Raw genomic sequence first — 13480 nt, 5'->3', positions numbered from 1 at the left:
GAGCGGCGTAAGGCTATGGGCTATGCGACTGGGAGGTGCAGTAAACTGCCTTTCCGTTGGCCGGCATGCTCATTGAGTTGAAGTTTTCGTTGGAGTTCTCAAACTTGTCGAGTGCAAAGGGCGCCTCCATCATAGGCAATGAGAGCTTTTCGTCTCCAGAGCAGTCGTTATTGCTATAGAAATTAAAGAAATCAGTCGGCTATTCCACATACGATTGTTAAACGCCTTACTGGTATAGCCAACAACTGTGGGCTGCAGAGACCCATCTCGCATTAAGACTAAAATGATATAAGCTTGATAACTTGAAATCCGTCATTTTGGTAAAGAAAATCTCACGGCTTGTTGATTGCTCTGCATTTTTTTATATCGACACGATGGAGTTGACAATTTTGAGAAAGTCCATCATCACATAACTCAACCTTCAGTGTCAGATCAGTACCCGCCTCGAAATTCAGTTGGTTGAACTACATTTGAAACATACCACGGAGTGAGCAACAACAAGTGGAGCTGCTAAGGCCTTGCTGAGGTTCAAGCAAGTAATTGCCGAGATAATCAAGCTTTTGAACGCCATATTTTCACCAATTTTAAAATGGGCAAAACTGAATTTGTGAGCGAAAGCGGAATCCGGGTCTCAGGGTCTCTTGAGCTTTATAAGTAGTACTTTCTGAAGCTCTTCTCCTCGCGACCGTTTCCAATCAACCTATGTATGTAAAATGCGCTATCACGTTGCACTGGTATGAGCGGAAATCGCGCATGAGGGGTAGAAAGAGCTTGGAAATCGAACCGGTTCTAATACTGATTCCTTATTCAAATCACAGAGTGCTATCTTTCTCAGGGAGTCAACCCAGGTTAGATTAATTTACAAATTCTTTTCTGGGATCAAGGTAGATCAAAATGAACCTAAACGGCATTCGATATTAAGAACATCGCCATTCGGGTTTCAAAGTACTTGAACGATCTGGTGTAGTTTCAATTCCCACTGTTGAGTTGGCGCTGGAGGATGCATGTCAGATTAAAATATGCTGTATGAAAGCGTTCAAGGGACTTCCAATTAAATGGGTGAATATGCGATTTCGATTCAATGAATAGCCAGTGGACCAGAGGTTTCAAATGGTTCTTCCTTTGTGTATGCTCGGTCGCCTGTCTCTTATTATGTTCTATAATAAGTTTACGCCCTCCTCCTCTGGCTAGCTTTCAAATCATAGTCCTCCTCATGCGGAAACCAAGCCTAGCTAACCTTTGCATGGATTATGATCCAAGTTCGGGTCCACTGAGCTTGGGCTTTTGGAGAAGCGCCTGATTTTGAGCAACGCAAGTTGCAGACTCAGTCACCTACATAATAAAACAAAGTTTACGGGCGTTAACTGGTCATTAACGTATGAATTCTCCAAAACTTGGCGTGAGCTAGGATGATTGAAGCGTTATGTTCCTATGCAAGTTGTCAAAGTCCTTCAATTGTCAGATGGATCAACAAGATTGTTTCAGAGTATGTGAACGGATCGTGAACGACCACAGTCTGAATCCACTATAGCCTCTACAAAATTCAAAATTGAACCTTCAACCTTCCTTGAAATCTTGTTTCTACTATGTATCTGACTAATCGGGGCTGATGCTCCGAACCGTTTAAAGCTAAGGCCCGGGACGGTGGGATAACTTCCCGTCACCTGCCAAGACCCTATACAGACCGGCAAAGACTGACGCGGTCGCTGATCCAGGCCCCAATTGCCGTACATAACCCGGCTTTCGGCCAGCATGTGGATACATCCTGAAGGCGGGAATCGGTTTATTCCTGGCCGGTAGGGTAGTCATATCTAATGGAAAGTCTTCAATTCGTCACTCGTATGGCGATCATTTACCCTGTCAAGTAAGCTCGTGGGGCGCTAGACTGGCTTCGCCATTCTATGTTTCTAGACACGCGGCGCCAAGCAACCATGAGGGTGATTATGGATGAATAAAGTGATATGACTTGACAATTCATGGTCGTTGATTTGATCAGAGTTGAAAGAGGGAAGACATTCGAAACGTACGCTCGGATTCTCCATATGTTGTCTACCTTCAAAATGACGCGTCCAGAGAGACAGGCGAAATGGACAAGGCATATAAATTTGAGGTATCCAGCTGCTGCTTGGATGGAAAGAAATAGTACAAAGTAACTCTTTTCGACTTTTCTCTTCGTCTGTCAAAATTTGCCTATCATGGTCCAATTGTCCAAATTAATTGCGGTGGTAGCAGCATGCTTAGCTACACCAGCTATTGCTCACCCCGGTGAGAAGCATGATCATCATGCTGTAAAGCGTGAGGTTCATGCTCGTGATGCTATGGCGGCGGCAGCAAAGCGATCGCTCGGTGGCTGCGAAAGCAGTCTGCATGCACGGGAGTTGGCAAAGCGAAACGTTGCTCGTCGTTCCCGAACCGTCCAGCAGCTCCGTGAGAAGCGTGGTGTCACTGCCAGTATGAAAACCCTGCCTAATTGCAAGCATAGACCCAGCCACTCACTGATGTGTTTTAGATGCTCATAAATGGCGGCGCGACCTTGCTGCGCTCGAGAAGTACGAAGCTGTCAACCATAACAAGACCGACATTCTTGGCTATTCGCCCGCCACTCCTGAGTCTGTTGTATTCGCTGCGAACACAAGTTGTATCTTAACACCGACAGTCACTGATGGCCCTTACTACGTCTGGGGAGAAGTGTTCCGCCAGGACGTCAAAGAGGAAATGTACTCTGATGGTGTGGACATTCACTTGGAAGTGCAGTATATCGACATCAACACATGCCGACCAATTCCCGGTGCTGTCGTCGACATTTGGCAAGCAAATGCCACGGGTGTTTATAGGTATGCAAGAGGAAATGTTGCCACAAGAGAACATTGACTGACTGAAACAGTGGTATCTCGGTTTCCGGCAACTATGCAGCCGATGGTTGGGACAGCACTTATTTGCGAGGTCTTCAACAAACCGACAAAGACGGTGTTGTGACCTTCGACACAATTTTTCCCGGTCACTACGACGAGCGCGCAACACACACCCATCTCTTGACCCATCTCAACGCTACTATTCTTCCCAACAAAACCTTGGAAGTGGGCACTGGCAGCATTGCTCACAATGGCCAGTTGTTCTGGAACGAGGTTCTTCGTACCGCAGTGGAGAACACATACCCATACAACACAAACACCCAGTCCGTCACATCAAATGCCGAAGATATGTGGTCTGTAAAGCAGGCCGATAGTGCCTATGATCCATTCCCCGAATACATCTATCTCGGCGAGGACCTTGACGACGGTCTCTTTGCTTGGATCCAGATCGGCCTCAACTCCACCGCCGACTACACAGACAACTCGTACTATAGCATTGCAGCCTATTACGATGCCGAGGGAGGCCACGAGAACTCTGACAGTGCAGCTATGGGTGGTGGCAGTGGTGGCAGTGCTCCAAGCGGCAGCATGACTATGTCTTCTTCACCCAGCGCCTCTGCTAGTGTCTCTTCATAGAAGACAGGTGGAGAGGTGGCGCCCGAACAATCCATGGGAATCATCTCTAAACGAAGAGCTATTGACGAGCGACGGGTTAATGCGGGTTCTTGTTGCTCAGGGGGAGGACTCAAATACGAGCATATTTCTAGCCTCCATAGAGCATAGATTTGATTTAGAGCGTGATATAGAGTTCATTTTTTTGGTTCAAAGTTTCGAGAAAGACTTGCTTTTTAGCCCTTACTGGTTATATTTAGAACCTAGGTGTATTGATTTGTGGCAATCAACATGTGAATAATGTCGATCAGAATGAAATCCAAGTTTCTTCTTATTTTTTTCCCGCGCGTGTAACATCTCCACCCGGTGTTGATAGGCGCGCACGGATAGCAATAAAAGGGATTCGCAGGTTTGCAGCAATGGGGAGCGGATCACGGAGTGCGTAATCTTGGCGCCCAAAGCGTAGATAACATCTTGAATCGAAGGTTCTAAAGACTAAAACATTCTTCCAGGAGCCACTCTTCGATCCATTTAGATTCATTTAGTCCGGAGTAACAAGGAGTTCATAATGATTGTATCTGACACTAGTCTCAAATAGGAATGGTGCATCAAGGCTAGTCTATCATGGGAAGGTGCAATCGTGGCAGGGTAGAAGCCCTCGCACTAGTCCAAATCTGGGCTCGAACAAGGTTAAATTTGTTGCCTTTTTGGTGCCTCAGGCTGCAATATTTCTTCTTTCGACGTGAATTCCGTGGTGGCTGTGAGCCTCGTGGCATTGTGAACTTAAATTCCCCCGTATACCATGGCTTTAATTATAAACAGCACGAAGTCTACCATGTCATTTTATGTACAAAGTACCAGGAAAAGGGTTCCATTGACTACCATGATCGGTTACAAGATCCATGGCCTCCTCAACCATGGCTTTCCAATTAATGGGCGCTTTGACGCACTCGAATATGGGTCTGAAGTTGGACAGTTTGGCCAATCAGAGCAATGTTACCGGAGGTAACCGGCTTTCAGTATAGATGCGGCTCCTCGTCCGCTCTGCTGAAACACAATTCCCAGGTGGTCAATTAGATCTCCCATTCTTCGGGGGAATGACTTGCATTCTCGAACAATGATGACGACCGGTACATTACAATATGCGGAGTACATGGTTCCCGAAAAAGTGAAATTGTCTACATAGTCTCAGATAGACTATTCTGTATCTCCTCCGCCCAGCCTCCCAAACCACAATGAAACCCTGCAGCGGATCACCTCGGCTCTTCTTCGCGGTATCGAATGTGCCGCGACCACTGGAAAGATGGGTTCATCGGTTCATCTGTGCTGCCGATCTAACAGATTTAGACTCGCCCTAGAAATCAATACTCCCCACTCGTACCAAAGGATGCCATTATTCACGAGGCAGGGGGAGTTCCACTTTGACCCATGAGTCTAGAGCTGCAGCAGATTTTCGCAGTCATAATAGCCGGTTCTTAACGTGGAGATCTTCATAAAACATATAATATCGAGGGGTTTCCTCATCCTAGTCTTTTCCCCCTCCCTCCCCTCTTCTGACTACCCACCTGCCACTATCTTCGTCTATGTGGATGGGCCCTACCCACCTGGACCACCATGGAAGTGGAAGTCGACGATGACAGCCATAGCCAGGCTATCCGAATTGTCACTGCCATCTTTCTCGCTATTTCGCTCATTTCTGTCGGTCTACGGATATTCGTTCGCACTCGAGTTGTGAAGGCATTTGGTAACGATGATATTTTCATGGTTCTGGCCATGGCGCTGAATCTCGCATTTGCCATCTGCGGTTTTCTAGGAGTGGAATATGGAATGGGTAGAAAATTGGTTCATTTCGAGACCAGGCCAGACGATTTTCCCAAGGCGATGCTGGTATGGTCCATTCCGTCTATATTTAAAGACCATTTCGATGCTAATTGATTGCGCCCACAGTGCTGGTGGTTAGGCCAGGTCTTCTACGTTATCACCTGTGTTGTAGCCAAAATCTCGATCATCATCACTCTTTTGCGTATTACAGTCGATCGCATACATGCATACATCCTCTATACCGCGATTTCCCTCGCAACGGCCGTCGGCGTCGTGTTTCTTTTTTTCACCATCTTCCAATGCAATCCCGTCGATCATTTCTGGAATATCCTCACCGACTCGAAAGGAACTTGCATTAGCAAAGATCTCCTGATTGGCATCGCATACCTATACAGTGTCGGCGCGGCCGTAACAGATCTCACCATCGGTCTCCTTCCAGTGGCACTAATTTGGAACTTGCGCATGAATCAGCGCACCAAACTTGCCATCATTGGAATTCTAGGAATCGGCTGCATGTAAGTCACCTAATTCAAATTGTTCCTTACACTCAACGGAAATACTAATTCCTATTCAGTGCGAGCGCAGCAGTCATCGTCCGCATCCCATTCATTAAAAATTACAAGAGCGACGAATTTTTATGTACGCCACAATCTATATTAGCTTCCTGTCCGCCCGATTGGATCCATCGGCTAACCAGTACTTACAGACGATACATACCAAATTTCAATCTGGTCAAACGTCGAAGCAGGCCTCGGCATCACAGCTGGCTGTCTCACCACTCTTCGCCCCCTCATCCGATTTCTCCGCGACAGCTCCTCCGCTTCTCGAAGCAGGGGTGCGCGTACACCCGGCTCATTCCCGCTATCTAGCAATGTGGCGCAGGGATTTAATCGTAATTCACGCTCTAAAATTGAAAATCGCTCCGATGTTGACCAGCTCTGGACTGGTACCGATAATGATGACTATCATGGCGTGACGACTACGATTATGGGGAGCCAGAATCCTAATCCGCGCAGTAGTAGCGAAGAGGATCTAAACCCGAGTCGCGGAGGGTGGAAAGTCGAGCGGTCCGTTCGGGTGTCTGTGCGCGATGATTGATTAAGCCGAGCTTTTCATCTGCCCATATGCTTTATACACCTATAATTATTGTACTATATGGATTTGTACTATGACGATTAAAAATAAATTATAATGCTTTTATGAGATCTTCTCAATGTCTGGCAAGCTTACGGATCTTTGGGTTATTTGGAGATTTATTCTTCAGTCCCTCTGTCTGCTTTTTGGGACTTTTGCTACGGAATAGTGAGACGATCGGGAATGGCGCCGGTGGGTCTATTGTAATGTAAGCGAGATTCATTCACGCCCCAGGCTTGATGAGGAATTGGGTCATGCAGTCGGAGAATTTTGCGCCAGGTACTCCATCCCCGGCTCAAAATGGCAGTTGGACGCCCAGCTTGCCACTGCTTGATCCTTCGCCTCGAGAAAAAAAACATTGTGGCATGGCATTGTGTTGGCAAGGGATATTGTTACAAGGTCCTACAGATACCAAGGCCCATTCCCAGCCTAAAGGGGAAACAACCCGCCGGCACTGATCGCCATTAAAATGGGGTACCTAATGAAAAGCTAAACATCCCTGTTAAGTGGGCACATCAATGGCAGTTACAAGGGTATTGTACAAGGCAGAGGTCAATAATATTGGGGAAAATTAAATAGCGTAAGTATGAGAATCACATCACACGCCCAAGCAGTGGGGCTAACAAGAATGCAGGGGCATGTCGGCAAAAATGACCATTATCAATCGGTGTTTCATATTCGCATAAGTAATTAGGCATACATACAATCTTGCGACCGTTGGCCTGGGTCCGGCAAAGGAGCTAGTTCCTAAGGTTCATGACGAAACCAACGTGTGACAGAATATCAAAATAGAGAAAGTAGACCCGCATTTTGTTTCACTCTTTGACCTCTGTCACTACCTCCTCGCGAGTCAGAGCATCCTGCGAGGTTGCATTTAAAGCCGCATACGCATCAACATGTGTTGAGGCGAACTTACGTGCTGGGACCTTTTTGGCGAAGAGAATATCCAGTTCTGCGTAGGTGCGGCCTTTTGGTTCTGGGAGGCGGAAGTAGGCCCACACGAAGGCAATAAAGGCCGTGCTACCCCAGAAGAATCCGGTCTTGCCAGATGCATTCCAGGCGGTGGGATTCATGAAGTATGGCTCCAGAACTTGGGAGACGACGTTGATGAGCTGATATGCTGTTCGGGCGAGACAGACCGTCAAGGTACGCAGGCGGACTGAGGAGATCTCTGATACGACGGAGTAGGCGATTGGTCCGACGGTCAATGAGTAAACGAAAAGCCAAACCATACATAGGGCTGCCTGGGCCCACATGGCGCCATTAGTAGAGGAGGCTGCATTGATGATACCGACCAGGAAAAGCAAGGTGGTGAGCGTGGCCTGGCCCCAGACATACAGAGTCCGGCGGCCAAACAAGGTAATCAGGAACCAGGACAGCATAGTACCAACTAAACTGACGGCAGTACAGCCAACGCCAAACTGGAAGGCTTTAGCAGTGCTCATGCCTGCTTGCTCGAAGAAATAAGTTGGAGTATAAGCGAATGAACTACCAGACATGATCTGGCCCATGAAGGCGACGCAGCAAATTTCCGTCCGGCGCAAATCCACACCCTTGAAGCATTCGGCATAGGTGGTTCCGGCCTCAATTTGAGCCTCGAGGCTAGTGGTGTGCACCATCATCGCTATTTGCCCATTGATCTGGTCTTCTGACCTGTCGCTGTTAAGTCGGCGGAGAGAGCGCTTTGCGTCCTCGAGACGATCTGTGCGGACAAGATACCATGGACTTTCTGGTGCTAACCAGCAAATCACCATCAATGGCACGGGCCAAATCCATTGCAAACCGAAGGGAATACGGTATGACCATTGGTCAGGTCGATCGACCAGACCGTACAACACCCCGGACGCAATCAGTTGTCCAATCGCCCAGCAGCAGTTAACATAGGTGGTTAGGTATCCTCGTAGGTTTGTCGGGCAGACTTCGGATGCGTAGGCAGGGCCAACAGTGGCGAAGACTCCCCATGAAAATCCACAGAAAATCTGACCGACTAGGAGCACGGTTGCTGAGTTGGCAAAGAAGGTCATGAAGATGAATCCGTTCAAAAATCCTAGTGCAATTATCATGACATATCGGTAACCGAATTTCGATGCAAAATATCCATTCATGATACCACCTGGTTACAGGTTAGTGGAATTTTTCATTTCCTTATGTAGAAATCTCAGCAACTCACCAAAGATACAACCAACTGTACTAGCCATACTGAGACCTGACTGCCATCGAGCAGGCACTTGCCAGCCAGTCTCTTCTCCGTAGTATTCACCATATTTCTGCTGGAAAGTGGGATAGGCATAGAAATTTCCCAAAAGAATCGTATCATATCCCTCCATGATGATTGATAGAGAGATCAACATGGACCATCCAACTGCTTTGCGATTTTCACGCAAGCCCTGCCACAAGGTTTGAGAATGCTCATCGTCTGTTGCTTGCTTCGCTTCGATGATCGCCCCGTGGCCTAGAGTGTCCTCCACATGGTGTGCCGCCGTCTTCTCCAATGCAATCTCGGTCTGCGTAAGGTCTGCCATGATTGATAACCAAGCCGCTGGTCAAGTCTCGGTGTACCAACAACAACCACTAGCTTGAAAATACTATGAGAAGGGAACGGAGATCCTTGGAATATAAGACTTTCCGGCCGACATGCTCTAGACGGTCTACCACGTGCCAATTCGCATTCCGGGGAATTCTGTGGAGAAAACAGAGCACATCAAAGAATCACATCTTGCATTCAGGCTAATCTGGCCGCGGGTTCGAGTATTAAAGAGACAGCCAAGCCAATCAACTCGCGACTAGGGAAATATCTGGCCATACTGGTGGAATACGACGGCCATGGAAGGACAACGATTCGCACCTATCACAGCAGTCAGTCGAATTTGAAGGAGATAAAATGTGGAGGCCCGGAAATCGGCCCGAAATATTGGGTTGGTTTCTGGGGAAGCGAGGGGCGTTAATGTTGTAGAAGTTCTGTGATTGGGCCAAGGCTAGGATGGCGTTGACGCCTCTTGAGGCCAAAATGCCCCTAATCCGTTCGGGAAACGGAGGGTCGCGCCGTGGCTAAACCGCGTTGGCACCGTGCTCATGGTAGGCTTGCAGCTAATCTACGATCGGCTGATGTCTCCTTGAGTGTCTGTTGCTTTGATTCCCAGATTCTGGCTTGGAAATATCGGCGAGGCGACCTTGACCAATCCAGTAGTGCAGCCTTACTTCAATGGCGCAACCAGGGAGCCATTATGGTCAAAGCGACCGGGTCAGGAGGATTTTTTATTAGCCGGAAAGTCGGATAATTTGTGTCTTCCCGATGAATCATTTCGCTTTGTATATCTGTTAGTTTCCCGAAGGCGAGATGGCGATCAAGAAATCATCTGATTGAGTTAGTGCCGACGATTCGGGGTTCCCACAAGACTACCGCACAGACCCATTCCCAGGGTATACAATCTTACCATTCGCCAGGCCTCTCGGAGATCTTACGGCGCTTCGGATCAAAAATATGGACGCGCTGGATTCATGATATCTCATGGAGGACGATGTGATGTCTGGTATGATTGAATACTTCCATATGTATTGATTGCATCGATGCGCCTTTTCTATCATAAATGCATAAGGCGTTAGTATGTAAAATGATCTATCACTATGTTGTAATGGCTAGGTATATGGTTGCGTCCATGTAATTCTCGCGATGCATAATTCTATTGCTCGCTGGTAAGAAGACCCTCTGCCTCTTGAGTATCCTGTGCTGGGCCGCCGTGCGATTCGTCTAGCTTCTCGGCCATTGCGAGCGCCTCGCGACGACCTTTGTCGGCGTTGACCATCCAGACTAACGGGATTGGCAGCACTATGATAATTGCAATGAAAAAGAAGCCCGATCGCACTTGGCCTGTCGCGTCAATAAGCACACCCACTACCGCGGGCCCGATGAAGGAGCTACCTTTGTCAGTAGCTGCGTATAGCGCATAAAATGCAGCTTCGCTACCAGGGGGAATCATGAGACCGAAGAACGAGCGACAGTAGGAGGCTAAGCCTCCAGACACAAGGCCATGAACTATTCCAAGTGGAAAAATTTCCCATGGTTGCTGGAGACCGATCACACCCCAATTTTTGACGAATGGAATGTAAGCCAGCATTCCATAAAGTGGTATAAGTTCAAACAGTGCGATACAAACAATGATTGTTTGGTTCGACTTGAGGCCGAATCTTCGAGAGAAATGAGGCCATAGAAATGCGCCAGTCATCCCCGACACAGTAACCGTTATTGACAATAGAGCGATCGATACCGTGCTCATCTTCAACTCCGTGCGGGCAAAAAGAATGGCTGTGCCCGAAACAGTTGCCATGGCATCGGATAATAGGAACCATGCGACCAGGAAAATGACGACCTCGCGTAATTTCACAGCCACTGTTATTGTTCGCCAGAGTGACTTCCATGCAAACCCTATAAGTCGTAACCAGACTCGCCATCTTGAACCGCCCGGGTGCGAAGAAGTATCAAGAGGAGGGCCGGGCCGAGTACGGAGCCAGCGACGAGTGACGAAGGTGAACGCGCACCACCAAATCCCAACTAAGAGCAGCACGAACCGCATGGGTAGCGTTGCGGATGTTTCAGTAAGCTTTGTCTTGTTAAGGGTGACCAACAAAATAATGCTGAGAACTTGTACAAAGACTGCCGCGGAGTAGCCCAAACCAATTCCTTTAGATGATATTTTGGTCGAGAGCTGGAGTTCCGGGGCAGAACTCTGTGGCTTACTCTTGAGATCTTCATTTGTGAAACGAGTATTTTGGTCTGTTGTATGTATGCCATCTACACTGTCATCTTCATCCCAGTCATTCGATTCCGAAATGTCGCCATTCTGATCGCTCCGTAGGTTTGACATCTCTTCGCCACCCCGAGCGCGATCTTCTTGAACCGATGGATCGTTGGCGACTAGCACAGGCAAAAATGAATTGAGGACGACGAAGGAGGATCCGAGGCAAGTAACACCAATCACAACCAACATAGCACCAAAAATATACATAGATGGTGCGATGAGCACAAATAGCATGCTGGTAGCTGAACCGATGAACCCAAAGGACAGGAGTAACGTTTTCCGATTACGCTCTATGGCAAGAAATCCAGATATCAGTATTCCGACCGAGAAAGTTTATGTGGTTTGCGAGCTTACCGTAGTCCGCCAGGGCACTTGACGAGATCAAAGTCAAAGCTTGAATGAGGACGGCCAGTGAAAATGTATACATCGCAAAGCTTGAAGTGGTAATTCTAAGCCCCATTATCCCGACCATACATTGTTCGTCAGCTTGAGGGCCCTCTGTTGGCGCGTCAGGGCCCCAACAGGGCAGATGGCTGGTCTGTAGTGACCCGTGTTCGCGGGCAAGTTGTTCGAGCGTGAGAGGGAGGAATGACCCTATAATAATGAGTAAAAATCTTGATGAGTATGGATAGAGCTATTACGAACCTACACCACAAACCGCGAAGACTTCAGCTGCAATGCCATAGGAATACCAGCCCAGAATCTCACGGTGTGTTGTTGGGGTGGTGTCTTCACCGACGTATCGCGAAGGCCGCTGCTGAGTCCCCGCATCGGGTTCAGAGGGTGATCGGAAAGCTGTCAGTATGGATGACAGCATGAAGACAGGTAGAGGAGTAGGGTGAAAATCCCAAGCCTGCCATCGCTGCGAAGTTCACTGAACCGGATGGGGACGGAAACGGCAGGGCGGGGATGCGCGATGTGGTCATCGCTTGATAGCGATCGCCCAGGAACCACAGGACGGACCCACTTTTGAGAATTTAGTCGGTGGCTATACAAACCTTGTAAGTATGTGCAAACAAACCTTTGCATAGCAGTAAACGCCTGGTTCATACTGCAAATTGCTAATCACTGGCATTCAACTAGACTCAAATTAGTTTGAGGACCAGTGCAGATGCTTAGGCCAACGTATATGCTCTGAGAACATCCTGCTCAGGTAGGGTACGCCAGTCAATTCCCAGGTATATGTTCGCGCTTCATCTGACGACGAATTTCATCCGAAGTCCACTTCAAGCAGTTTAAGAAAATCTCCAGGCGCCAAGAGGATGGACTGATGGACTATGGACTCCAGGGCTGGTTAAGGCAGTATTAGATGCAAAATGAACAAACAAGTGTCTCCGAGTCGCGCCTGCCGGTTCCGGGCCTGAAGCGGGATCGCTCCTGCCTGATGAGCAAAGAACCGTGTTTATATTTGGTTTATATTTGGGTCACGTTTTTCTCTCCCATTCACTTTCTTTTCTTATCGTCAATTGTACCTCTTTCACGCCAATTGATCACTTGACCGTTCTCTGCGCAGAACACCCCTCACGTTTGTCAAAATGGCCTCGGTCTTAGATTACATGGTGTACTTCCTCGGCCGGTTATTCTACCCAATCAGAGGTCATGATTCCCGACAATTTATCTACTGCCATGCGTTCAAGGACCTCCCCAAGCCGAATATGACTCTCGAATGTGAAGAGTGTGGTCCATCTGGCTCGAAGTTACTTCTCCACCACACCAGCCTTTCTGAAGATGGAATCGGCATCATCCCCGAATTGACATGGACACCTCCACAAGCGACTGAGCCCGTCAAGGAATACGTTCTGATCTGCGAGGATATCGATCTTCCAATTCCGTTCCTGGTCGTTCATCATGGCCTTTTCTGGGGCATTGATGCCAAACATACCCATGTTTCCTCTTTGCAAACCTCGGTAGCCAAGAACAACCCCGGCTGGAAGACCAGATCCGCATGGAATTATGTTCCTAATCTTCGAGGCGCTTCTTATATTGGTGCCAGCCCTGTACTTGGACATGGAACTCACCGATATGTCTTCACTATCATCGCTCTGAAGGAATCTCTCAACTTTGCTCATCCTGAGAAAGTCACCAAGTCGGACATCAAAAAGGCTATTGCGGGCAAGATTGTTGGCTGGGCTCAATGGACTGGAGAGTTTGAAAAGCCTTGGCCTGTTTGAATATCTTCAGTGGCAATCACCCAAATCGAGAAAGCAACAAGGTAACCGTTCGCCCCTGGCAAAGAGTTTGTGGCGTTTGTGGATCTGAGAATCT

At 48.0% G+C, this 13480-nt stretch overlaps 6 protein-coding genes across 6 annotated transcripts; 3 read left to right on the top strand and 3 right to left on the bottom strand.

The window, feature by feature from the left end:
* Window positions 1-13: 13 nt before the first annotated feature.
* Window positions 14-316, bottom strand: N7478_008831 (uncharacterized protein; the record flags this gene model as incomplete). The annotated part of the gene is made up of 2 exons (XM_056925045.1): window positions 14-173; window positions 231-316. 2 exons carry the CDS (start codon window positions 314-316, stop codon window positions 14-16), a joined length of 246 nt encoding a protein of 81 aa, XP_056777771.1.
* A 1879-nt stretch (window positions 317-2195) lies between these two features.
* Window positions 2196-3488, top strand: N7478_008830 (intradiol ring-cleavage dioxygenase; the record flags this gene model as incomplete). Its single annotated transcript, XM_056925044.1, has 3 exons — window positions 2196-2451; window positions 2510-2834; window positions 2885-3488. The coding sequence occupies 3 exons, from the start codon at window positions 2196-2198 to the stop codon at window positions 3486-3488; spliced, it is 1185 nt and encodes a 394-aa protein (XP_056777770.1).
* Window positions 3489-5078: 1590 nt separating this feature from the next.
* N7478_008829 (putative integral membrane protein) lies at window positions 5079-6383 on the top strand (the record flags this gene model as incomplete). The annotated part of the gene is made up of 4 exons (XM_056925043.1): window positions 5079-5351; window positions 5412-5800; window positions 5860-5924; window positions 5992-6383. The coding sequence occupies 4 exons, from the start codon at window positions 5079-5081 to the stop codon at window positions 6381-6383; spliced, it is 1119 nt and encodes a 372-aa protein (XP_056777769.1).
* Window positions 6384-7234: 851 nt separating this feature from the next.
* Window positions 7235-8941, bottom strand: N7478_008828 (uncharacterized protein; the record flags this gene model as incomplete). Its single annotated transcript, XM_056925042.1, has 2 exons — window positions 7235-8532; window positions 8590-8941. 2 exons carry the CDS (start codon window positions 8939-8941, stop codon window positions 7235-7237), a joined length of 1650 nt encoding a protein of 549 aa, XP_056777768.1.
* Window positions 8942-10099: 1158 nt separating this feature from the next.
* Window positions 10100-12032, bottom strand: N7478_008827 (uncharacterized protein; the record flags this gene model as incomplete). The annotated part of the gene is made up of 3 exons (XM_056925041.1): window positions 10100-11505; window positions 11570-11809; window positions 11861-12032. The coding sequence occupies 3 exons, from the start codon at window positions 12030-12032 to the stop codon at window positions 10100-10102; spliced, it is 1818 nt and encodes a 605-aa protein (XP_056777767.1).
* A 718-nt stretch (window positions 12033-12750) lies between these two features.
* N7478_008826 (YbhB/YbcL family Raf kinase inhibitor-like protein) lies at window positions 12751-13386 on the top strand (the record flags this gene model as incomplete). Its single annotated transcript, XM_056925040.1, has 1 exon — window positions 12751-13386. One exon carries the CDS (start codon window positions 12751-12753, stop codon window positions 13384-13386), a length of 636 nt encoding a protein of 211 aa, XP_056777766.1.
* Between the last annotated feature and the right edge of the window lie 94 nt (window positions 13387-13480).

This window comes from Penicillium angulare (genome assembly GCF_028827245.1).
Source record: "Penicillium angulare strain IBT 27051 chromosome Unknown utg000005l_segment0_segment0, whole genome shotgun sequence".
In the NCBI taxonomy this organism is placed as follows: Eukaryota; Fungi; Ascomycota; class Eurotiomycetes; order Eurotiales; family Aspergillaceae; genus Penicillium; species Penicillium angulare.
The sequence above is the reverse complement of the archived record's forward strand: the minus strand, read 5'-3'. Positions and strand labels throughout refer to the sequence as shown.